Source organism: Chlorocebus sabaeus, chromosome 16 (assembly GCF_047675955.1).
Source record: "Chlorocebus sabaeus isolate Y175 chromosome 16, mChlSab1.0.hap1, whole genome shotgun sequence".
NCBI classification, from domain to species: Eukaryota; Metazoa; Chordata; class Mammalia; order Primates; family Cercopithecidae; genus Chlorocebus; species Chlorocebus sabaeus.
Genome location: NC_132919.1, coordinates 53,334,173 through 53,360,815, shown reverse-complemented (window position 1 = coordinate 53,360,815; position 26,643 = coordinate 53,334,173). Strand labels below are relative to the sequence as shown.

Below are 26,643 nucleotides of genomic sequence, written 5' to 3'. Positions count from 1 at the left end.
CAGTCTCCCAAAGCTTTGGGATTACAGGCATAAGCCACTGTGCCCAGCCAGGGCAAAACTTTTGACTTCATCAAGCCTTAATTTCCTCTTCTATAAAATGGAGTTAAGAAGGACTCCTTCCTCATAGGTTGTACTATTTCATGAGATGATATGTGTATGTCAGGCTGTGTCTCTCCAAGGATGGCTGCATCAATATTGCTACTATTCACAAGCTCTTTTTACAGGTGATGGACATTCCTCTCTCTGACAGATGGGGCGCAGGTCCCTTCCCCTTGAATCTAGGGAGCTTGTGACTATTTGACCAGTAGAATGTGCAGGAAGTGATGCCGTGTGACTTTTGAGACTAGGTCATTGAAAGGATACAGCTGCCACCTGGCTCTCACTCTTCATACTCGCCCTTGGAATCCAGCCACCATGTTGTGAGGAAGCTCAATCTAGCTGAAGCAGATGTGGGAGCAGCCCACATGGAGAGGAACTGAGGTCCCCAGATGACAACCAGCATCAACGCTGGACATGTGAACAAACAGGTGTGCCCTGAGAGGACTTCAGCCCCAGCCTTCAGCCCCAGACCAAGCCCCAGCTGAGGCCTCAGTCATCCCAGCATACAGTCAAGCTGCCCTTGCTATTCTCTGTCCAGATTCTAGAGTCACAGGATCTGTGAACATGATAAATGATTGCAGTATACCATTATGTTTTGGGGTAATTTGTTACATAGCCATAGAAACTAGAAGAGTAGAGAAAAATGTTAAAAAATTGTATCTAATATTTGTAGTGTTAAAATATTGGAAGCCTACACATTTTTCACAGTTTAGTTTAAACATCACCTCCTCAATGAAGTTTACCCAAAACCATTCAAATAGAATTCAAAAACAGAGCGGTTGAGCACTTACCCTACCCCGAATTTGTTTCTAGGTAGATTTCCCATGCATTATCTCATTTAATCCTTACAATAACATGACAAGCTCAATTTAAATAAATATACATTTTTAGTTGTTTATTAATTTCCATTACTTGGCTCTGTCTATAAAAAAATTACATCAATGAATCACATTGATTTCAGTTCTTAAAATAATTTTATCTACTTAAGAAACTTTTCACAGAACTCAGAAGATATATTTGAACAATTTAAAGCAATTTTATGGTAATAGTGTTTCTTTCTCCTCTCTAGTTTTATTAGCTCCATTTTGCCAGTGAGGAAATGAAGGCTCATGGAGATCGAGTGGCTTATGCAGCTGTGAGCACTGAGGGCCAGGCCCAGTCCATGTTCACCCTGGCCCTCCCCATGCTGTCCCTCCCTGCCTCCTTCCTGAGTTGCATCCTGCATTGCAATCCTGCATACACATTCTTTATCTCTTTCTATAGATGCTAGGCCTTGAGAGGCAGTCACATTCAGAAGCAAATCCTGACAAGACATGTGGGCCTGTGCCCTGCACACAGTACTTTCTAAATTCACTCAATGCCAGCATTCACCACTTCCCTATGGAGCCCCTACTGTGGGCCAGGTAGGCTCTGGAGTAGGCACTGAAGAAAGACCTAATGCCTGCCCTCTTGGAGCTTCCAGTCTGGTCAGGGAGAAAGTAATAAGTGAATCAACCCACAAGCAAACGTTTGGTGATGTCTATGACAACTGTTGAAAAGGATGGAATGAGGTTCTTCATGAGAGGAATAGCAGGAGGAACTACTTTAGACTGGGAGATAGGCAAGGCTTTTGTTAAGCTGAGTAGGTATTCCCTAGGGGTGTATATGGGAATGGGAGGGGAAGTGTGTGATGGCTCAGAGGTAGGAGAGGAGGGGTTCACAGAGGAAATAAAAGAAGGCCAGTGGGGCAGTGCCATGGATTTGTTCAGTGGATGGATGGATGTTTGGATGGATGGATGGAGGGGTAGAAGGTTGTGTGGGTGAATGGGTGAATGGAGGAAAGAATGGAAGAATAGACGGAGGGATGGGTGGATGAATGGAGGAAGGGCAGAAGAATGGATGGTTGTATGTACATTTGTATAGTAGTATGGCTATTGTATGTATATATGCTTACATGTCTGTATATTTGGATGGTGGGATGGATGGTGTGTTTGCATGTATGCATGTACGTTTATATGGTGGGATGGTTGTATGTAGCTATGTTTGTATTGACATGTTTGTATGATGGGATGGATGGTTGTATGTTTATATGTATGCATGTATTATTGGTGGGATGGTTACATACGCATGCATGCTTACATGCATGCATGCACATGGTGTGGGATAATGGCTGCATGTATGTTTCTATGTATGCATGCATGTTTGTATGATGTGATGGTTATGTGCATATTTACATGAATCTGTGCATGTATGGTGGGATGGATGGTTTATACATGATTGCATGCATGCATATTTGGTGGGATGTATAGTTGTGTGTATGTTTACATATGTGTGTACATGTATAGTGGGATGGTTGTATGTATGTACAAGTGTCTATGGTGGGAGAGATGGTTGTATGTATGTACATTTACATGTATGTATGTTTGTATGGTGGGATGCATGGTTGTGTGTTTATGTGCAGGTGTGCATATGCAGTGGAATGTATGTATGCATGTACATATGTTTTATGGTGGAATAGATGGTTGTATGCATGTATGTTTACATGTATGAATATATTTATGGTGGGATGTCCATATATGCATGCATTTGGTGGGATGGTTTATATATATGCATGTTTACACATATGCATGCATGCTTACATGTATGGATGCATGTGTGGTGGGATGAATGGTTTTATATGTTTGTATGCATGCATGTTTGGTGAGATGAGTGGTTGTGTGTATGCATGTTTACATATATATGCCTATATTGTGGGACAAAAGTATGTACATGTTTGCATGCATGCATGTATGTATGTGTGGTGGAAGGATGGTTGTATGTAGGCATGTACATAAGTTTGTATGGTGAGGTGGATGGAAGCAGGCAGGGCACAGCTGGCCTTGGTCCAGGTTCTGCAGTTGCCCCTTTCCTCCACTTCTCCACTCCAACATCTTCCCACCTCACTGTGGTTCTCAGGCCCCAAGGCCCCCACAGTCTTTCCATTGTAGTTTGTCCAATGTGCTTCTTGGATGTGCCCAGGGAGCTCCTTGTTGAGCAGGCCATGGGTGAATGTATCCATACATACATATGTGTGTGTGTATGCCCCACCCACACAGCCATGTATGCACTGAACCACAGCAGCAAGAGGCTGCTAAGAGGGCGTCTGTTCAGCCAGACAGTGCAGGAGTGCAGGCTAGAGGCAAGAAGGGAGGGTGGAGACAATGATGGTGATGACAGAGGCTGAGGCCCCAGGATCCCCTGGGAAAACTCATTCACACTAAGGCAAAAACAGTTAAAGGCTTGCCACACTGACTCCCCCAGGTACCTGCTTGCTAATATGCCGTGTTATGCCCTGCAGGGCTGATCCAACATTCTCAAGAAATTCCCCCAAGAGCAAGAAATGCAGGCCTGGGGCACAGTAGAAGGTGCTAAAAATTATTCCGAAGTCTTTGTCATATCTTAAAAGGCCTTGTAAAGTGTGCGTTCCACTTCAGAATATATTTCTTGCTTTTATGTGTTTATTTTAAAAACATTTTAAAATCATGAAATATGTCATGCATACAAAAGAGCAAATATAATTATATGTATAGTTTAAAGAAGAATAAAATAAACACTCCTACACCTACCTCCCAGCTGAAGGCCTAGAACACTAACAATACCTTTCCCCTACCCCGGATCTCCTCCGCTCCCCGGCACCAGGTGATTTTTCTCCTGAATATTGAGGCCATGCGGCTTTGCTTTCCTTTCACGTTTCCTTTCCTAGAGCAACCTTAAACAATTTGTGGTCAATGTAGTCTGTTTTTAAACATTTTACACCTGGGATTATTCTGTATGTAGTCTTCTGTGATTTGCACTTTTGTGCAACATTTTTTCTGGAGGGGCTCCATCCTGGTCCTTGCCCTTCATTGAGTCATTTTCATGGCTGGATGGAATTCCATGGATCATGCTTGGTTTGCTTTTGGTGCTTTGCTTGTCCTGCCAAGAGCAGTCTCACAAAGGCTAAGAGAATCTCTAAGCTCTGCGCCTAGAAATGGAATTGTGGGTTGTGGCGTTATACACACATTCATTTTACTAACAACGTTTGCATAAACTCCAATTGGTATCAATTTACCAACTTGACACCAGCAGCCACGTGAGTTTCCACCAACACTTGGTGTTGTTAGACTCTGGTCTCTGCCAACCTGGTGGGCACGGAATGGTACTTTGTTGTGGTTTCATGTGTTGTTTATCATGGAAACAAAGCTGCTCACTTCAGATCCCTTCATGCCTCTGCCCCTAGTCACCCATGACTTCTCTCTCATTCTGAGTAACATCGTGATATGGTTTGGATTTGTGTCCCCACCCAAATCTCACCATGAATTGTAATAATCCCCATGTGTCAAGGGTAGGACTAGGCAGAGATAATTGAATCATGGGAGTGGTTCCCCCATACTGTTCTCGTGATAGTGAGTTCTCACGAGATCTGATGATTTTATGAGTGGAAATTCCCCTGCACAAACCCTCTTGCCTGCCGCTGTGTAAGACGTGACGTTGCTCCTCATTCACCATGATGGCGAGGCCTCTCTAGACATGTGGAACTGTGAGTCAATTAAACCTCTTTCCTTATAAATTACCTAGTCTTGGGCATGTCTTTATTAGCAGCTTGAGAACAGACTAATACACATCCAAAGCACTGACCACAGCTTAGAATGCTGGGATCTGCCCCCAACGTGTCACCTTCCAGCCTTACTGTCTTCCACTTTCTGCTTCCCCACTCCACTTCAACTACCCGGCCTCAGACATCCACATCTGCCTCAGGGCCTTTGCACCTGCTGTTCTGACCTGGAATGATCTCCTCCTCTGTCTGCATGGTTCACCCCTCACAACCTTCCTTTGAGACTCTATTCCATGTCACCCTCTCCCAGTGCCCATCTTCCACCATCATATCAAATAAGACCCATGTCCCATCCTCCGAACCTCTCGCCCAGCTTCATCTCTCCGTAGAACACTTTAGTTTTTGTCATGGACCTTATCTATAACCTATATATTATATATTCACCTTGTAACTTTTGTTTCTCTTGCTACTTTCTTCGAGAGAGGAGATGTGTGTCTTGGGTTTGTCTCTCATTATGTCCCCACTGCCTGGAATAGTGCTTGGCATATGGGGGTGTGCAGCAATGATAATTGTCTCCTGAGTGATTTGAATACTCAGGTAACATGAGTGCTCCAGAAAGACATAATGATGTTATCAGGAACTGTCACCTGGTCCCTAAGCATCCTGCATTCAATATCCACACCTCAGATTGAAAATGAAGAGAAACAGGCATATGGGTGGCATTTTAGGATTACCCCTAGCCCACGTGACGGCAGGCTTGTTCCCCTCCAATTGTCTTTTGCAGGAGTGGCTGCCAAGCCGCCTGGCAGGAAGGAAGCTGGCCAGCCTCCCAGGATGGGGCAGGCGCTCTGCCCTGCTGTGGGTGGGTGTGTGCGTGGGTTTGGTGCTGGAGTGGATGGTTTCAAGTCTGAGCCCTACAGATGAGGGCTGGGGAAAGGGATCAGGAGGTCTCGCCCAGGTGAGAAGAACACAGAGATGCCCTCAGGACCTGGATGTGGTGAAACGCTGGCTCAAGGGCCTCTGTGCCTCCAGAAGGCTCTCCCAACCCTCTCAACCATTCATCCCACATGCTGAATGCCGGAAATTTATGGTGACTTAAAAAATACAAAGAAGAGACTCTGGGTGGGGACAGGAAGGGGCTGGGGAGGGGGGAAGATGTTTTATTGACTTCCCCTTAATTGCTGTAATTAAAAACATGTAAAGAATCCTTTTTTAACGACTTTGCCATTATCATTAGTTGTTAGCACAGCTGCCTTATTAATTTCTCATTAGAACCCAATTCACAGTCCTCTTTGGGAAGGGGGCTGGGTGCCAGGGGTCGGCCAGCCTGGCTCCATGATCTGGCTCCGTGATCGGAGAACTGGCTGCTTAGGGCTCCAGGAGAAGTCCTTGTCACCCCAGGGGGCACGAACAGCCAAGGAGGGAGGGGCATTTGGGAGAAGTGACCACACCCCGCCCCCTCTCAGAACTGTGTGCCATCTGCGTGTGTGTAAGGAGACAGACGGATAGGCAGACAGGCAGCTGCAGCAGGCCTGAAGCGCAGAATCCTGGGAGGGCCTCAGGACCGGGGTAGGGAGAGGGGACTAAAGTGCTGAAGGTGAAAGATTTAAGGAGGCACCCACTCTTGGGGTCATGCAAGTACGGGGTGAGCACTTGAGAATGAGCACCTCCTTAAATTGGGCACCCTCAGGGCCTGGTTTGCCCCAGCCTAGTCCAGCCCTGGAGAGCAGGGGTAGAGAAGGTGGCTAGGCATGTATCTACTTAGGTAGACAGATTCAAGAAGGTTGTTTCTTCCAGGACACCTTTCCTGGCTGACCTAAAGTCTATTTCTCCCTGAGTGCCGTCCAGTCTGGGAACCCGTCACAATAGTTTGTGTGTGTTGGTTCATTAATCCTTTCAACCACTCACGTAAGTAGGTACTCATAGTGGCATCCTTTTTTACACAATGAAAACCAAAGGCACAGAGAAGTAACTTGCCTAAGGTCACTTGTGGGAGGTGAGTCAGGATTTAAACCCAGGGCTCACAGCTGGGGCCATGGCTACATCCTGCCAGGCAGAAGAAGGTAGAGGGTGGAACTGCCAGCTGTGGAATGGGAACGGTGGGGTATTCTGCAACCTCTCTGAGCCCCAGTTTGCCCCTCTTTTGTTCCTCAAACGATTTGCCTTCTAACCTCTCAGACCTGTCTTGGGAGCCCACAGAAGAAAGACATTTACACAATGGCACAGCAGGATGGGTTGTTCTGGAAGCTCCGAGGAAGCCCCTTGGGCTCTGCATCAGGATGGGGCAGCTCTGGACTTCTTTGGGGGACAATTCTCTCCAGGCTGGGCCCCATGGGTCATGACCCTGAAGGTCACTTTAACCTTATTAACATCAGAACTGAAATGGATCTCATTTTACAGATGGGAAAACTGAGGCCTAGAGAGCGGAAGGGAGGTACCCAAAGTTCCAAGCTCATCAGTGCCTTGGCTGGGGCTAGAATCTACGCTTTCGGACCTCCATCCCCACGACATGCCGTTATTTCAGGCACAAGGGCTGTGCCAGCACACAGAAGAACCCTGGAGCTCTGTGTAGGTACTTTGCATCTACTCACCCTGCTGAGAGCAAGGAAAACGATGTGACTGGTAAAGCCTACCCCACTCTACCCACTGGCGTTAGACATTCACCCTAGGTGGGAGACCACGTGCGTTTGCAGAGCCATTTGGACATGGATTATTATAGCCCAGGGCTGTCCCTGATTCTGTCTGAACTCTGACCCCAGCAGCTCACCCTCAACCTCCTCCCACACACCCAATTTTGATTTTTCTCTTCTTGTCCTCAAGCAGCTGAGCCGGGCTGTTTTGGAATCAACCAGCCATGGGTTCAAATCCAGGTTTTTCCTAACTGTGTGACGTAGACAAGGTGTGTCACCCGGCTGAGCCTCGGTTTCCTCATCTGCAACAGGGAGATGGGGACTTGTACTCTGCAGACTGGGATGGGAACCACTGTGACCTTCCCAGCACAGTGACCCTCAGGACGAGCACTGTTGTGAGTGAGAATGGTTTTGCCAAGTGCTGTGTTTCCCTAGGCCCGGAATCCCAGGGAAGTGGGGCTGGGACAGAGGAGTCTTCAGCTTCTACAGCTAGAGAGGGCGGCCCCTCTGGGATGAGGCCAGTGTGTCCAGCAAGGGCATGCATGGGGGACATGGGCTTCTCTCCTTCCCATCCTGGCTGGGTGAAACCTTCCTTAGCTCGTCAGGAACTGCGTTCCTCTCAAGGGCCGGAAGGACTTTCTAGGGCTTCTATAACTTCCTGGCTTTAGGGCCCAAAGGGCTGTGGACTGTGGTTCCCACTTTACAACATTATGGAGGAAACAGCTTCATACCTGCAAAGCCGTGTGCAGTAGCAGAGGCAGGTTCCCAACGCTGGTTTCAGGGAGCTGCAGCTGGTGGACAGGGGGAGGTTAACCTGCGTCTCTCTCTCTGCTCCCCCTTCAGCCACTCCAAGGTGTCCCATTCCTGTGCCAGGAGCCTTACCCACATGTGCACAGCTTGGCAGCACAGCATGGCCCTGGTGGAACTCAGTGACATCCATGGTCTTAACTATGTCTGGGGGCACCTGGAGCTCTGGGGCTTTGAGGAGGCTGCCGGAACAGGGCAGGAATCCCACTGAGGTAGTGGAGGGGGCAGGGCCTGGCTGGCAGGATGGCACCGGGGAAGGTGCCAGCCTGCTGCATTTTGCTGGGACAGCATTTGCTGAAGGCTATTCTGCTCTGTGGTTGCTTCTCTACTTCCTTAAAGTGATAATATAGATTATTAACTGCAGCAGTCGCTCCCACTGACGCAGGGTGCACTGTGTGGGAGCTGGCTAGGCGCTTTGGCACATATGAGCTCAATAAATCCTTCCAATGAGCCTAGGAGGTTGATATTAGTAATACATTTTATGGATGAAGAACTTGAGCTGGGGTGAGGCTCAGAGAGGTCCAGTCACTTCCCTGGGGTCACACAGCAATCCAGGACAGAGCAAGGAGGTGAATGTGGTCTGTCTGACTCCAAAGTCCACCCTTTTTTTAAAATTTTATTTATTTATTTATTTATTTATTTATTTATTTATTTATTTATTTTCGAGAAGGAGTCTCATTCTGTCACCCAGGCTGGAGTGCAGTGGTACAATCTCAGTTCACTGCAACCTCTGCCTCCCAGGTTCAAGCAATTCTCCTGCCTCAGCCTCCTAAGTAACTGGGACTACAGGCACATGCCAGCATACCCAGCTAATTTTTTGTTTTTGTGTTTTGGTATTTTTAGTAGAAACGGGGTTTCACCATGTTAGCCAGGATGGTCTCAATCTCCTGACCTTGTGATTTGCCTGCCTCGGCCTCCCAAAGTCCTAGGATTACAGGCGTGAGCCACTGTGCCTGGCCTTATTTTTATTTTTTATTTTTGAAATGGAGTCTCACTCTTCCACCCAGGCTGGAGGGCAGTGGTGTGATCTTGGCTCACTGCAACCTCTCCCTTCTGGGTTCATGCGATTCTCCTGCTTCAGCCTCCTGAGTAGCTGGGATTACAGGCACACGCCACTATGCCCAGCTAATTTTTGTATTCTTAGTAGAGACGGGGTTTCACCATTTTGGCCAGGCTGGTCTTGAACTCCTGACCTTGTGATTCGCCTGCCTTGGCCTCCCAAAGTGCTGGGATTACAGGTGTGAGCCACCGCACCTGGCCAGTCCACTCTTTTAATTAAGCCAAACTGCCTGTCATGGTGATGAGTCCCCAGCCTGCCAACACTGTAAGGCACTACCTGCAAAGCCCTTTCACTGTCACCCTGGAGCTCAGCAACTCCCTGGATCTCAGAAGCTCCCTCTTGAGTGAGGTCCCCATATGTCACTGCCACTGAGGGTCATCACTGCCAGCATCACCCAGTGTGGTCCAGGGCCCTTTGAACCTGCAGTGTGGGGAAGGGCAAGCTCAGGGTACCCCCATCCCCAGGGTCTGTGCCTGGGCAGAAGTGTCAGGCAGGTGTCAGGGTGTCAGGCAGCACAAGTCCCCTTCCATCTGCTTCTCATGGCCTGGAAGTGCCCAGAGGGCAGGGCCCAGGCCTGTCTGAGCCCTTCTCTGCAGCACCCAGGAAATGCCAGGACCTTTGCCCGTGATCAGTGCTCCCTGCTTGCTCGCCCTGCAGATGGGCCTGGTCACACCCCTCCCCCAGTGTGAAGGCAGAAGGACACCTGTGGGTCTGGGGGAAGGGGCCACACGCGTGTCTGGCCTGGTGTGGAGGGAGTTCCCCCTACACTGGGTTTGTGCATATGTGGGAAGGAGTTTGCGTAAGGAGGGGGGTCAAGAAGCTGAGTCTGGGCTCAGGGATTCCTATCACAGCCAAGGAAAGAAGCATTTCAGCCACAGAAACCCTGACCTCCCTTCCTTTCTCTCTTTGATTGGCAGAGCCAACCCTAGGGAGGCTGTGTCATTTCATCTCAGGGGCTCTCAACTCCAGAAAGTTTCTACTGTCTCCTATGAGCCAAGGGCTTGGAACTTACCACCTACCCCCACCCCACGGCCTGGACTAAATGGTATCCTGGATGGCATTTGCAACTGTGCGCGCACACACACGCACAGGTTCTGGCCCACACACAGGTAAACAAAGAGGCAGGTTACTCCAGACATGCACATCTGCACAGATAACCAATACGTGTACGTGCACACACTTGCACATACTCGAATGCACACACATGGATACATGCAATGCAAGGGCACACATTTGCACCCACTCACACTCGTGCTTACAACACACATGTTCTCTCAAATACACAGGTGAGAGGCAGACTGGCAACAGAAACATATACCCAAGCACACATGCATGCATGCAAACACACACACACACACAAATATCCTTGTGTACACACACACACACACAAATATCCTTGTGCACACACCTGCACATATACACACTCATTCTTTCCCAGACACTTGTGAACAAAAAGGCCAACCAACCCAGACACAGATATTTGCACATACCCATGCACACACATTGGCACACACTCATGCACACACACATGCAGTCTCTGGAGCCTCAGTCACAGCTTCTCCCTGCCCCCTGGACTCTCAGCACTGACTAAGCGAAGCTCCCAGAGAGCCCTCCAGCCGGCTGACAGCTGCCTGAGATCCGTCACTTTAATTCAGGGCTTTTTCTGCTCCTTGGAGTAAGCTGAGTTGCCGTTAGTGCTGATTTATGGGGACAATCCATCCTCCACTTTTGATTACGGTTGTTTTCCGTAATTATCATAAACACTCTTTGCCTCACTTGAGATTTTCTTTTAGATTTCTCTCCTGCACTTCTCTTTAAGTAGCAAGCTCTCTCCTGTGCTAATTTAGAAGCATGCCCCCATGTGCTCCAGATGAGAGGGTGCCTTAAAAAAAATTCAGGCCTCTCTAAGGATTGCCACCCTCTCATGTCCCATAGTACCACTTCTCCTCCTAGGAAAAACCAGAATGAAACAGCTCATAATGAGCCTCATTTCTAGAAGACAGCAGATATTTGAGGAAGCGGGGACAGGGCTGGGAAGGGGACACTGGGTCCTGGGGGAAGAGTGTTGGTTGGTGCTCTAGGACCCTGGCCCCTGAGATGCCCTGGGGATCTTCTGAAGCTGTCTTCCCTTCCTCATCGGAGGGAGATCCTCTAGAATTGGCGGCACTGGGGAGAAGGCCATTACGCACAAAGGCTTGGTGAGGGCCTCCCACTTCTTTCTCTGCCCCCCAGCCTTTCTGTGAACCCTGATTCATTCCTCACTCTCCCCTTCCTCTTGAAGTTTCAGCACTCACCATGAGGTACCTCCCAGCACCCCTGGAAGATCACAGGGACCCCCAGGCTGTTATCACGGAAGGATTGAGCAAGTTGGAGGATGGAAAATAAAAGTCATACTGGGCATGGTGGCTCACACCTGTAATCTTAGCACTTTGGGAGGCTGAGGTGGGCAGATCACTTGAGGTCAGGAGTTGGAGACCAGCCTGGCCAACATGGTGAAATCCTATCTCTACCAAAAATACAAATAATTAGCTGGCTGTGGTGGCACATGCCTGTAATCCCAGCTACTTGGGAGGCTGAAGCAGGAGAATCGCTTGAACCTGGAAGCGGAGGTTGCAGTGAGCCAAGATTGCACCACTGCACTCCAGTCTGGATGACAGAGCGAGACTCCATCTCGAAACAAAAACAAAAACAAAATAAAAGTCATGGATTCCCTGGGAAGTCTGCTGAGAAGAGGGCTGTAGCTGGAGAGGCTCAGAGTGGCCATTCTGAAGATGCCCCTTCCCAGGTGTGAGGTGGACGACAGAGGAGACACTTGAAGCAGGTGCAAGGCCCTTTTTTGAAACACAAATCAGCTGGTCCCATTTAAAGGACACAGACGCAGCCACCCTTGTCTAAAATGAATGAAAAGCACCAGGGAGCTCTTGGCTCTCAGGACATGTTGTGGGGTCACCAGGGTCAGCAGATTTGCATGATACTTACAGTTGCATGACCTTGGACGGGGCCTGCTACCTCTCTGAGCCTTGGTTCTACCAACCGTAAAATGAGGTCGCTGGCTGGAAGGGGCACTGTGGGCACTCTGGGTATTGATGGCCATGATGGGATCTGGCTCTGCCCAGGATGTGGCTGGTGGGTGCCACCCTGGAAGCACAGTTCCCTCCTGCCCCCGGGTCCCCATTGTACTCACAGGCCACCTGGACCTCGGTTTGCCGCTGTAGCAGGGCGCCCATTCGGTTCCGCACGATGCAACGGTAGAAGCCAGCGTGGGTGCGGTCCAGGCTGGTGATCATGTATCTACGGACAGATGAGACAGCCAGTGAGCAAGTCAGGCAGCTGCAGGGGTACAGAGGTCAGACTGGGCTCAGAGGTCAGAGGTTGCCAGGTCACCCTCTTTTGGAATAAGAGTACCAGGGAACTCTTGACTCTCTGGCCATGTCATAGGATCACACAAAGGTCTTTATCAATAAATAGGAGCGTTCCTCCTAAAGCCAATGAGGCCTTTACTCAGTTGCCTGGGAATTAGCCTGCAATTCTCCAAGCACAGAAGGTGCTGCACCCAAATCCTTGACCCTGACCCTAGGGCTGTGTCAGCTCTGTTGGAAGCAGCTTCTCTCCCTCACCTGTGACTCACATGACTGAGAAAGGTGGGGGCATTTTTTTTTTTTTGTCCTTGCACAGGACTGTGCTATAAATATTAGTTGAAATGGATGGAGGTGACAGAGACAGGGAAATTTACATGTTTTCCCAAATGCTCAGTATCATTCCTTCCTTAAAATTACAAACAGCCCCTGATACGGTTTGGCTCTGTGTCCCCACCCAAATCTCATCTTGTAGCTCCCATAATTCCCAAGTGTTGTGGGAGGAACCCGGTGGGAGATAATTGAATCATGGGAGTGGGTCTTTCCATGTTGTTCTCGTGATAGTGAATAAGTCTCATGATCTGATGGTTTTATAAGGGGGAGCTTCCCCGCACCAGTCCTCTCTCTTTGCCTGCTGCCATCCATGTAAGATGTGACTTGCTCCTCCTTGCCTTCTGCCATGATTGTAAGGGCTCCCCAGCCACATGGAACTGTGAGTCCATTAAACTCTTTCTTTTGTAAATTGCCCAGTCTCAGGTATGTCTTTATCAGCAGCATGAAAACGGACTAATAATATAGCTCCACTGCTGCTTTTGGGCTGGTGGGGTTGGGCAGAGCCTTCTGAACAAGACAGGCCAGTGTTCTGTGGGCTCTGGGGACAGGATGTGGGACTCCAGGCTGGCCCCTTGAAAGCCCGCTCCAGAAACACTTGTTACCCACAGAGCAGCAGACTCTGGCATTGGCGGGCAGGCAGTTGGGAGCAGATGTATGTGCACTCACCTGGCTGAGAGGCAAAGAGGAGGCAGATCAGTGAGAGGAGCTTCTGACAGTGGGACAGGAATGGATGGAGGGGACTGGGGACCAGGGGCTAGTTCCCCTGGTTCACCCTTGGTGGTCACCTTCACCATCCCTAGGCAATGGTCCCACAGGACCCTCAGAGGAAGAAGGGATGTCCTAGGATGTCTCTCCCCAATTCGTGGGTATTCTAGGGTTTTCCCAGCTGCCCTGGTGGACAAGTTCCTTGACGCCTGCCTCTAGGGTATCTCTAGGTGTGCCAACCCTGGGATGCAGCAGCCTTATTCTCAGGAGATGCCAGTTTTGTTTTATTAATAGATGAGATCTGGCTAGGGCCTGTCATCATCATCATCTTCCCAAGAATGAAACAACCACCACCCCTTCCAGAGCACCATCTCTGCATCAGACACTGTATTAAGTACTTATCATACATTTCTTCATTTCACACAGCAGTTCCCAGCCTATTGAATATCATGAACCAGTAACACTTAAAAAAGTGAGACCAACATGAGACGGTGAACTTCTTGCTTTGCCAAGATTATTAAAACAAACCAACCAGAAGGCAAACAGACAAATAATCAGGCAACAACAACAAAAACATTTAAAAAGTGCCAGGAAGAGAAAAATCAACAGAAATGGTCAGCATTTAGTTTAAAGAGGACATTTCTGAGATGACAAAAAACCCCTCATCTCAGCATAAAGCCATTTTAAAAACTTTTTTCCTCCTTTATATTAAAAAAAGCTTTTAAAAAAAAGAGATGGGGGTCTTCTATGTTTCTCAGGCTGATCTTGAATTCCTGGGCTCAAGTGAGCCTCCCCCCTCTGCCTCCCAAAGTGCTAGGATTACAGGCATGGGCTACCACACCCAGCCAATTTTTAACAAATTTTTAAACTTAAATTTTACACAAAGCCCACTACCCTAGCCTGACTTTTATGAGGGCAGTTGCAAACTGTCATCGGTCAGCATGTGAGAGCCTATGACTTAATCTCCACACTAACCCTAATAGCACCTTCCTTCTAGAGGTGGAGAAGTTGAGGCTCAGAAACATCTTGTCAGTAACCTGTAAGTTTCACACACTGTAAGAGGCAAAGTCCCATGGAGTCTTTCAGACTCCAAGCCTGGCTGTGAAGCTGAGCTCACATCCCAAGGGCCCCACCCTCCATCCTGGGTCCGTGCAGGCCTGACTCACAACTGGCCACGTGCCAAGTTCGCTCTGGCTCTGCAGCATTTTCCAGAACCTTCTGGCTGTCCAAGCCCCTTATCTCTGTCACCGGCTGCAGCTCTTATCTGTCTCTTGCTACTGTGCGCAGCGTGATGGCGGGCAGACAACAGTGCCCAAGCTCTGGCAAATCTCTCTTCCTCCTTTCACCTCATCTTCAAATCCACCCTCAGCCCTCTCTCCTGCTAGCTTCCCATCTCTCCTGAGGTGAGGGGAGGCCACTGTGGGGGAACTGTCTGGGTCTCTAAAGTGATGGGGTGACCCTAGAGGGGAGGTGGAAGAAGAGATGGGCTGGAAAAGCTCTCTGCCTTTGGAAATGGAATCAGATGTTATTAAAAAGCACCAGAGAGAGGAAAAGAAACAGAAATGGCTGATAAACTCATGAAAAGATGCTCGACTTCCTTCATAGTGAAAGAAATTCAACTCAAGACGACAAGACCATGTTTGCCTACCAGATCGTCCAAGATTTCAGGTGTGGTCAAACCCAGGGTTGGCAGGAGTGGGGAGGAGGGGAAGGTATACCCACAGGACTGTTGGTGGTACTGGAAATTGGCCCAGCCTTTGGGAAAAAGTCTGTGAAAATTAGAATATGCCAGCTCTTTGACTCAGAGGTTGTGCTCCTAGGAGCTCGCCATTTATTTATTTATTTATTTATTTATTTATTTATTTAAGACAGAGTCTCGTTTTTTTTGCCTGGCTGAAGTGCAATGGCGTGAACTTGGCTCACTGCAGCCTCCACCCACCAGGTTCAAGCAATTCTCCTGCCTCAGCCTCCCTAGTAGCTGGGATTATAGGCACCTGCCACCACACGCGGCTAATTTTTGTATTTTTAGTAGAGATGGGGTTTTACCATGTTGGCCAGGCTGGTCTAGAACTCCTGACCTCAGGTGATCCACCCACCTCCGCCTCTCAAAGTGTTGGGATTACAGGTGTGAGCCACCGCTCCCAGCCCGGCGAGTTGGCCTTTTAGATACACTAGCAACTATGTGACAAAAAAAATACGTGCAAGGATGTTCACCGTAGCATTTGCTTGCCATCGCAGAGACAAACAAACAAAAGCTACAAGCAAACTAAATGTCCATCAAAATGGAATTGGATCAATAAATGATGTGGCAGCCACAGAATGAACACGTGTATGAGATGAGGTAGGAAGGTGTCCAAGACATACAGAGGATGGAAAGAAAGAGCTGGGGAGGAGGGGAAGGTTTGTGAATAAAAGCACGCGATAGCATGTTAAATAATCTCATAGTTGACTGTTAGGGACAAGAATGATAATATATTCTTATCAGTTGCTCTTCATTATACAGGCTACCAAGCCCTTAATGTTTGACATCATACACGCTGGTCTAATAAAAATCCCTGCACTTTGGGAGGTGGAGATGGGCAGATCACTTGGAGTTCAAGACCAGCATGGCCAGCATGGCGAAACCCTGTTTCTACTAACTATACAAAAACCAGGTGTGGTGGTGAATGCCTGTAGTCCCAGCTATTTGGGATGTTGAGGCAGGAGAATCGCTTGAACCCAGGAGGCGGAGGTTGCAGTGAGCTGAGATTGCACCACTGCACTCCAGCCTGGGCGACGACGACTCCATCTCAAAATAATAATAATAATAATAACAATAATAATAATTTAAGTTTGTTGCAAAAATGCAAGAAAAAGTATAGAAAAGTGTGACGACATGATGCTATTTGCTATAATGCCATTTGGGTAAATTGAAATAGTATATATACATATTTCTGAGTATGTATGTATACAAATACACAAGCACAAACACACAACACTTATAACTACACAAACACACTGGGATAGGCATAAAATTTTTTCAAGATGGATACTCCAGAATGTGTTATCTCCCTTTTGGGAGAGTTATCCGGGATGAGGAGGGAGGAAACTTCTATTTTTTGATTTTATGTCTTTCTATGCCATCAGACTTTTCTTTATCGTATGCATATATTGCTTTTATTTTAAAAATAAAAAGATGCACGTTGTGCACATAATTTAAGCACACATTATAAAAAAGGCACCAGGGGCTCATTGGATCTGGATTTGTTTGCTGATGTCAGTGAAGCGTGGTGAAATTTAAACTTTAATAAAAGCCCACTTCTTTTTTATTTTATTATTTTTATTTTTTAGAGACAGGGTCTCATTTTGTCACCCAGGCTGCAGTGCAATGGCGAGATCCTAGCTCACTGTAACTTCAAACTCCTGGGCTTAAGCGATCCTCCTGCCTCAGCCTTCCAAGTATCGAGGACTAGGTCCATTTGCTTCAGCCAGGAACCCCCAGGTCCCAGTTACGGCCTAATTAGGGCCACGAGGAAGGCCCGTGGGCTGCTGGCCCGTCCCCTCCCCCAGGCTGCTCTCTGTCCCCCTCTGCGGGTGAGGGCAGGTACTCCCTGCCCCGGTAGCGCGGGTGCAGCCTCTCCCCCACTCCTCCGCCTCCGTCTCTTTGGGCTGTCTCTTTGGTGCTCCCTGCCTGGGAGACCTATTTCTGGCTTGTAGGCAACATTATTTAAAGTAACAGTTCCGCCCACTGCCTTTCCTACCAGGGAAACCCACTTCACTCCACCCAAATTGCAGCTCTCGTCTCCCTGCCTCCCAGGCGGGTGGAAGAGGCATTTGGCCAGCTTCTCGGTTTGCGAGTCCAGCGCACTGCAAGCATCTCCGATAATGACAGTAACAGCACTCATTATCCCCATCGCGCTCCCTCCTGGGCCACCAAGACACACTCAGCCCGCAGCTCTGCCTGCCCTACTCACCCGTAGCTGCCAGCCCAGCATGAAACTGGCTGAGTCCAGCCCCATCCAGGTCACCCCCGGGGGCGGGGGATGGATGAAATGGCTCCTGGAGGAGCAGCAGGGCCGGAGCTGAAGGGTCCACACCTGGTCCACTCAAGAGGCAGTGCAGTGTTGGAGAAGGCACCAGGACTTCCACATCAGGGGGACTTACACTTGACTTTCACTTCTGTTCTTTCTTAGATGTGTGGCCCAGGCAAGTTATGGGACCTTGCAAGCCTCAGTTTCCCTATCTGTAAAGTGGGAATAATGATGGCCAACTTTGATGTGAGCATCCAGAGAGGCCGTGGATACAAATGCTTCCCAAGTGAGGGGGTAAATGTAAGAGCCATTGGCGGGGAGGCTCAGAGAGGAGGACTAAGAGGGTGAGGCAGGGTCTTCCCCCTAGTGTGGGGATCCTCTAGGGGCTTCAGCCAAGCACTAGGGGAGCATGGAGTCCCCTGCCGGGCACATTCCTCGACTTCTGACCCCCAACCTCCCAGTCACCTCCATGTGCCTCCTTGAGGTGGAAGAGCAGGAATCTGTCTCCTCGAGGGATGAGGAACGGTGACTGTGGCTGGGTGACCTGCAACCTCACTTTCTGTTCAATGAGGAAGAGCTGCAGGGGTGTGGCCTCTGTGAGCTAGTGCACACCTGGATTCACCCAGCCCTAGGTCCTTTCAAAGGACCGCTCTTTATTTACTTATTATAGGAAATATATTCACAATTCAAAATTCAAAGAAAAGAAAAAGCACACAGCAAAACAGCTCTCCCACCCTTGTCCCCCAGCTGCCCTGTCATCCTGATCCCCAACACACACAGGTAGGAAATGACTGTCATTAGTTTCCTATCTTTTCAGAACTTTTTTATGCAAATGCAAGCAAATACGCATTTAGAATCTCTTCCCATTATAAACAGGAGACATGGCTCCTGTACGCACTGTTCTGCTCCTTGCTTTGTGCAAGTGACAATGTATCAAAAATCTTGCCATAGCTGTGCATGGAGCTTCCTTGGGCTTTTTGACAGCTGCAGAGTATTGAGGAATCTTCTGGGTGGAGGAAGATTTGCTTTCTCCCAGTTCAATGGTCAAAAGGAGCAGGCGGTGGAGAGAGCACCTCAGGGGCTGGGCTTGGGGCTGGGGGCAGAAACAGGGCAGTGAAGGAAGATATGCCAAGAATCCACACCCATTCTCGTCATCCCCATCACAGATTGTCCTGATTTTAATCTGGCAGGACCCTGTGGCTCAGTCCACTCTTCGAAGATGAAGAGATGAGCTCAGGGTGGAGGGTGCAAGACAATAGTGGGAGGAAGAACCAGGACAGATAATTGGATTTTTAGAGACAAGAGAGGAGCAGGGGGAAAATAACTGCCTAACAAATGTGGCATCGTCTGCGGCACACGAGGAAACACACGATGCCCTTTTTGGTTCGAGTCCTTGAGTGTCACAGTTGATATTTAAAATGATTCTTACTCATATTAAATAAGATATTTCAATTCCACGAAGCTGTCAGGAGCTGATGCGGACACCAGAAATAATAGGCACACTCTCCTTGTGTTGTCCTCGTTAATAAATCAGACGCCTGGAGATGCACACGGTGATGCTCCCGTGGAGGAAGGGAGTGTGTGTGAGTGCACATGTGCACACTTGTGCACATACATGGAGCACACTCATGCATACCCACCCACGGTACAATGCACATTCATGCATGCCGTGCTATGCACACACATGCAAACTCATGCAATCCACCTCCCTGCAAACTCATACATGACTGCACACACATGTTCAGACAACGCCTCCTCTCCTCAAGTGAACTGTGCTCAGGTAGAGAAGGCAGGTGGGTCACCATGTCCGCTGGGGGTCAGGGGACCCTGTGTGCCTCCTGCCTGCAGGTGTCACCCCAGATGTCTGAGGCCAACACAGGTTCCAGGGACAGCAGTGAGCCACTGAGCTTGGGAACCCAGATATCCTTCCCTCTCCCCATGGACTTTTGGGCAGCAGGTAGGACAGGCAGCAAGTGCTGAGCGTGTGCATGTCCGTGTGTGTGTGTGTGTTTGGTGTGTGTCCTCAGACACCTGTGAGCACACACTGGGCCTGTTCCTGCAGCAGGAAGACTGACTTAGGTGGTACTCGAGGACCCGGCCACTGGACTGTGGCCTTCTAGAAAAGGACTGACTCTATATTTGTGGGTTTGCTTTAGCAAAGTTTCTTCAGGAAATCAGGCAAAACTCTGTCCAGGGCGATCAAAAGGGCAAATGACAGGTACCAGGTAATAAATAATAACAATATACCCTTATACAATTAACCTAATAACTATTATTATTATAATAAATGTCACTGTTTTAAGGACTTTATATTTTTTAATCACCTTGCTGTAATTTTATTTTATTTTTTAAGGTTTTATTTTTATTTATTTATTTTTGAGACAGAGTCTTGCTCTGTCGCCCAGGCTGGAGTGCAATGGCGCAATCTTGGCTCACTGCAACCTCTGTCTCCCGGGTTCAAGCAATTCTCCTGCCTCAGCCTCCCAAGTAGCTGGGATTACAGGCACCCGCCACCATGCCTGGCTAATTTTTAGTATTTTTTAGTAAAGACAGGGTTTTTCCATGTTGGCCAGGCTGATCTTGAACTCCTGACCTCAGGTGATCCAGCTCCCTTGGCCTCGCAAAGGGCTGGGATTACAAGCGTGAGCCACCATACCTGACCTAAGTTTTATTTTCTTTATCATCACCCAGGTATTAAGCCTAGTACCCAATAGTTATTTTTTTCCTGCTCCTCTCCCTCTAGGACTTTAACGTATCCACTCATCTGATCCTCACAATACTGCAGAGGCAGTGCTAATATAAACCTTGGTTCACAGATGAGAAAAATGGGGCCCAGAGAGATAAAGTAACTTACCTCAGGCCACACAGCTAAGTACCTAGAATGCTAGGACAGTCTAGCACATTGACAGCATGAACCTCAACGGGATATGTATCCGATGGCTTGGGGTCTCTCATTCCTGGGGTATGAAGAGGGCACTTTGGCTGTCTACCGCCTCCTGCTTCACTCAGAGGCAGAGGTATTTCCGGGCAGGGCCTAAACTTTGATCTGGGCCATGTTTATCAAAAATTGTTGCTAAGTGCTGGCCAGTCTAGTACACTGGAGGCCCAGGAAGAAGGAGCTGGATGGCTTGGGCAGCCCCTTTAGTGGGTCTTTTGACTGTGGAAGGAGAGGCTCAGGCATGGAAGGGGTTGAGGCAAACAGAGCTCAATTGTTCGGTATGATCAAGTGGCTGTAATGTTGAATTTCCCTTCTGGTAGCCGCCCTAAGGATCTGCCGGGGGTGAGTGGGGGTGAAAATGAGAGAGAGAGAGAGAGTGCGAGAGTGAGTCAGAGAGACAGAGAGATCTAGGGAGAAAGAGAGAGACAGGGAGGCTGAGACGGAGAGAGATACACACAGAGAAAGAGTCAGAGAAAGAGACAAAGAAAGACAGGGGACAGAGACAGAGAGGTAACGCCCTCTCACTGTGTAGGACTCGGCCAGAGGCCGGGTAGTGGCAGCAGGCTGGCTGTGGAGGGTGATGTCAGCTGCACCCTGCGGTGAGGACTGGCAGGGCACCTCAGGAACAGCAATGTCTGTTTTTCTATTTTAAGCGGTTTCCGTCCTGTGCTGTAATTCCCCTCCCACATCTTCGGTGAGAGTCGGTGACAGGCACAGCGTGTTCTGTGGATGGTGCTTGGTGAAGGATGCTGTGCTCTTGGGGCATCCTTCAAGAGTTGGGGACTAGGGGGCTGCCATTTGAAGGGGAGGCAGCGGCCTCAGGAGGGGAAGGGTTGGGGGAAGATCCAGAATTGGTTCTGGAACAGGCACTGGGAGAGGACAGGCAAGTCCAGGCGAGCTGAGCATGGGGTTCCAGAATCCTTGGAAGGCAGGGGAGGGTCCTGGACTTGTCCCCTCCCAGAGGACAGACACTGGGATAGGGAAGGATTCTGTGTCCCTCGGAGGAGGGCAGACTCAGGCACAGGGTGTTCCCCCTGCCTTCTAGGGAACCACAGGGTGGAGGGGGATACCCGCAGCGGGCAGAACAGGGAGGAAACTCTGACTCTGACATGACGGTTACTTTTAGGTGTCAACTTGACTGGGCCGAGGGATGCCTGCCCAGACAGCTGGTAAAGGATGGTCTGGGTGTGTCTGTGAGGGTGCTTCTAGAAGAGATCAGTATTTGGATCAGCAGATGGAGTAAAGAAGAGAGAGACAGGGAGACAGAGACAAAGAGAGAGAGAGACAAAAAGACAGGGGACAGAGACAGCAATGAAAACCCTCTCCCCTCGCAGGACGTAGCTAGAGCCCTCACTAACGCGGGAGGGAACCATCCAATCCACTGAGGGCTTGGATGGCACAAAAAGGCGGAGGAAGGTGGAACGTGCTGTCTTGGGAGGAGACGCCCGTCTTCTCCTGCCCTTGGACGTGGGTCTCCTGGTTCCTGGCCTTCAGACTCTAGGATTTACACCCATGGGTTCTTGGTTTCCAGGTCTTTAGGCCCAGACTGAATTACAGCACTGGCTTTCTTGGGTCTCCAGCTTGCAGGCGGCAGTTCGTGTTCTTGGCCGGCCTCCACAACCATATGGGCCAAGTCCCATAATCAACCTAATGCATCTGTCTCTCTCCCATTGGTTCTGCTTCTCTGCAGAACCCCGACTAATACACTGACCATAGAATATGGGAGATAGGCCAGGTGTGGTGGCTCATGCCTGTAATCCCAGCACTTTGGGAGGCTGAGGCAGGAGGATCACCTGTGGTCAGGAATTCAAGACCAGCCTGGCCAACATGGTGAAATCCCATCTCTACTACAAATACAAAAATTAGTGGGGCATGGTGGCATGTGCCTGTAATCCTAGCTGCTCAAGAGGCTGAGGCAGGATAATCTCTTGAACCAGGCAGGTGGAGATTGCAGTGAGCCAAGATCACGTCGCTGTACTCTGGCCTGCGTGACACAGCAAGACTCCATCTCAAAAATGGAAGAAGAAGAAGAAGGAAGAAGGAAGAAAGAAGAAGGAAGAAGAAGAAGAGGGGGAAGGGGAAAGAGAAGGGGAAGGGGAAGAGGAAAAGGGTCTTTCTCCTATTGGTTCTGGTTCCTCGTAGGGCTGAGCAGGGCTGGATACAGATGTACCTGAAAGCGGTGCTCAGCTGAGGCACAGCCTGAGGCTTGCACAAGCACCTGGTGCTGGGTGGTTTGCTTCATAAGGGGAGGAGATGTCTCAGGGCCTGCCTGCCACCACCGAGCCTCCCCCGCTTTGCCAGAAGAGCCCGTGAGGCTCTGATTGATCCCCTGGCCCTGTGGTCAATGAGAGGATGGCGGTGTTATTGAGCTGGGGGCTGCTATCACGGTGACAGCCCTGGCTTGTGGTGGCTGGGGGAAGGCATCTGTTGGCCTTGGGACCTTCTGGGTCAATTAACTGCTCTCAATGCACAAGGATAAGGACTTCATTAAACTGTGATCCATCAGCCCAGCGGTCCCCACAGAGGTCTGACTGGATAAGAAAGCAGAGGAGAAAGCTGAGGGAGCCAGTGAGGTGAGATGAGGGCAGGACAGGGCTGGGAGCTCAAGACTGCTACTCCTCCTGCGTGGACGGGACTCCTATTGCTTGAGAAAATAAACAGGGATCCCTTCCTGAATAACAACCACAATAGCAGCATCGGGTTGTGAGTCAAACACTTGACACACACTATCTGGTTCATTTCCAGGTCAACTGGAGGGGAAGGGACTCCTCTTCCCATTTTACAGCCAGGGGACCTGGGCTCAGAGAGGTTGAGCAAGTGGCCTAAAGTTACCTAGCTAGGAGGCAGCAAAGTGAGATTCCCTTTCAGGGCCATGTGACCCCATCCATGTTCCTGCCCTATACCTGCCCTCCTGACCTGTCCTGGGACCCTCAGGACTGCTCTGGGGTAGGTCTTCTCTGCTTGTTTTTGCTTCACACTCCAGAAAGAAATTCCTCTGGGGAGCTGCTCAGACCTTGCCTTGATGCAGGAGCTGCGTCTGAGTCCACCCGGGAGGGAGCCACTGCATAGATGGGAGGAGAGTAGGGAGACCCTTGGACAACTCTGCACCATGAACAGCAACACAGGACAGAACTGGTTTTTTTTTTTTTTTTTTTTTTTTTTTTGAGATGGAGTCTCATCCCGTTGCTCAGGAGTCTCATCCTGTTGCTCATGATCTTGGCTCACTGCAGCCTCCACCTCCCTGGTTCAAGCAATTCTCCTGCCTCAGCCTCCTGAGTAGCTGGGACTACAGACATGTGTGCCACCACACCTGGCTAATCTGTGTGTGTGTGTGTGTGTGTGTGTGTGTATGTGTGTCTGTATTGTATATGTATTTTTTGTTTTTTAGTAGAGTTGGGGTTTCACCATGTTGGCCAGGCTGGTCTCGAACTCCTGACCTCAAGTGATCCACCTGCCTCAGCCTCCCAAAGTGCTGGGATTATAGGCGTGAGCCACTGCACCTAGCTAGACAGAATGTTTTATTACTAGGAGCAGAAAGGAATGAAAAACTGCAGAAGACAAGCCTTGTCCAGGGCATAAGGAGTTAAAACTCAGGTTTCAATTTAAATGGCTGGGAAAAAAGAAATGTTGAGATTTGGGGGAGGCGGTGTGGTTATTTTACATATTTTTTAAGAAACAAGAAAACAGAAAAGCAAAATGAGAGGAGCATCTCCTCTCACCTGGATTACAATTGTGCTTTAGAATTTCCTCACCGCTCCCTGCTCCTCCGGCTCGGGGAGGAAAGCTTCGCCACCCAGCTCCCTCTCCCAGGGTTGGGGAGGACTCCTTTGTCCCGGGCTCCTGGCACCGGGCTAAAATTCTTTGTGATTCTTTTCATGCCAAGGTGGATCAGAAAGAAACCAAATTAAAACAAACTGATAAAGAGGCTGCATGGAAACCAGGCCTTAGGGAACCAAGGGGCTGGGGCTCTGTGGCCCAGTCATGGTGGGCAGCCAGAGCAGCCCCATGGATCCACTTCTCCAGGCTCACTCCAGCCTCCCAGGTGTGCAGGGGAGACTCAACGGCTTCTCAAACTGGGAGAAGCAGCCTCCTAATAAGACCTGCTGAATGCACAGTGGTGCTGGCTGAGGAGCCTCTTCCCTCACAGTGAAGGGGTTCCCTGATGTGAGAGGCCTCACTTGTTTGGGGTAAGCAGGACACTGGGGCATCCAGGGGCATATTCGTTTCTCAGGGCTGCTGTAACAAAGCACGATGGCCTGGGTGCCTTAAAACAACAGAAATGTCTTCTCCCATAGCCCTGGTTGCCAGGTGTCTGAGTCAAGCTCAGCAGCACCATGTCCCCCATGAAGGCTCCCAGAGAGAATCCTTCCTGCTTCCTTTGGCTCTGGGGACCCCAGGTGTTCCTTGGCTTGCAGTCACATCACTCCAATCTCTGCCTCTGCCTTCACTTAGTGTTCTCTTCTCTGGGTTTCTCTCCTCCCTCACTTTTCTTTCTTAATAGAGATGAGATCTCGCTATGTTTTCCAGGCTGGTCTTGAACTCCTGGGCTCAAATGATCCTCCTTTTTTGGCCTCCCAAAGTGCCGGGATTATAGCCACGAGCCATTGTGCCTGGCCTCTCCTGTCTTCTTAAAAGGACCCCATCATATTGGATTTGGGGACTACCTAGTCTAGTATGACCTCACTTGAACTAATTAGCTCTGCAGTGAACTTATTTCCAAATAAGGTCACACTCTGAGGCACTAGGGGTTAGGACATCAACATATATTTTTGAAGGAGACACAATTAAACCCATAACAGCTGAGGCTTGAGCTGTGGGGTGACTTAGAGATGGGTGGGACTTGGGAGGGTGTGCATGTGTGGAAAGGTGGGAGCTGGGCCTCTTTATCTCCTTCCTGAGGGCAGGAAGGCTCAGGTAAGTGCAGGTGCTGATGGAGGCTGAGGGGGCTATGGAAGGAGGAGATGCTGTCCAGTGCAGATCCTGAGGGGAAGGCAAGGATGGTTGAAGAGTGCCAGGCATGATAAGTAGATGTCAGAGACAGAGATTCCTGAGACATTGACTGTGGTGTTAGCCAGAGAAAGAGCCTGGCTGGGATAATGGGGAGGCTGGACTTCATGGCTGGGCCAGTCCCCACCGGGCCTTGTGGGCTGGGCTGAGGAGTTTGGGCCTTTTCCTGAGGATAGTGGAAATATGTTGAGGGTATTAACCATGGCTATAAAACAGCTTAGCAAACTACAGTCACGGGTCAAATCTACAGTCACAGCCTCTACAATAGGTGTACCAGGAAGAAAGAGTTCACACATTTTTAGCAAAATGTAACAATATCAAGAGTAATGTTAATATCAGATGAAAATTATATGATATTCAAATTTCTGCATCCATAAATAGTTTTACTGGGACACAGCCATGCGCATTTGTGGACGCAGCATCTGCAGCTGCTCTCCTGCTGAACAGGCAGAGTTGAAGGTTGCCATAAACTGTGTGGCCTGTGAACCCTCAAACATTCACTGTCTGTCCTGGACCAGAAAATGCTTGCCAACCCCTGGTGCAAAATAGGCAGGTTTACATGTGTACAAAGGTCACTCTGACTGCAGACTGGAGAGGGAACTGGAGTTGGTCAAGGCTAAAGGGTTGGAAGCCAATTCGGTCTTTGCCATAGACTGGGGAGAGGTGATGGGGATGACTGTGTACAATGGTGCTGGGGGGCCAGGGGACAGTGGAAAGGTGTCACTGGTGCTAGCACGAGGGGGCACCTGATGGCCTGGGGTGGGTGGCGGTTTCAGTGGGCACAGCTGGCAAGGAGAGGAGGGGTCTGGACAGGTGGAGAATGCAAAGTTGTGTGCTAAAAAGAGGAGGTGGTTCCTGGCAAGAAAGGGAATGTGGGGCAGAGGGAGGTCTGTAGGAGGGACTTTGGTTTTTAAAGATGTGAGACTTGAGCACGTTAAACATTGGGGGTGGGGAACAGTTAGGAGAAGTAGAGGCTGAGAGCAGTGGCTCACACCTGTAATCCCATCACTTTGGGAAGCCAAGGCAGGGGGAGGGCTCGGGTCCTAGAGTTTGAGACCAGCCTGGGCAACATAGCAAGAACCCATCTCTACCAAAACACAAAACAATTAGCCAGGCGTAGTGGCATGTGCTTGTAGTCCCAGCTAC

General features: G+C 49.4%; 1 protein-coding gene across 2 annotated transcripts in view; it reads right to left on the bottom strand.

Moving 5' to 3' along the window:
- The window catches only part of SDK2 (sidekick cell adhesion molecule 2), a 310,564-nt gene that overhangs the window by 127,116 nt on the left and 156,805 nt on the right, over positions 1–26,643 (bottom strand). For both annotated transcript variants that reach the window (XM_008011913.3, XM_008011914.3), the window contains exon 3: positions 12,333–12,439. In XM_008011913.3, the coding sequence (XP_008010104.1) occupies positions 12,333–12,439 (107 nt within the window). The remainder of the gene's footprint in view (positions 1–12,332; positions 12,440–26,643) is intronic.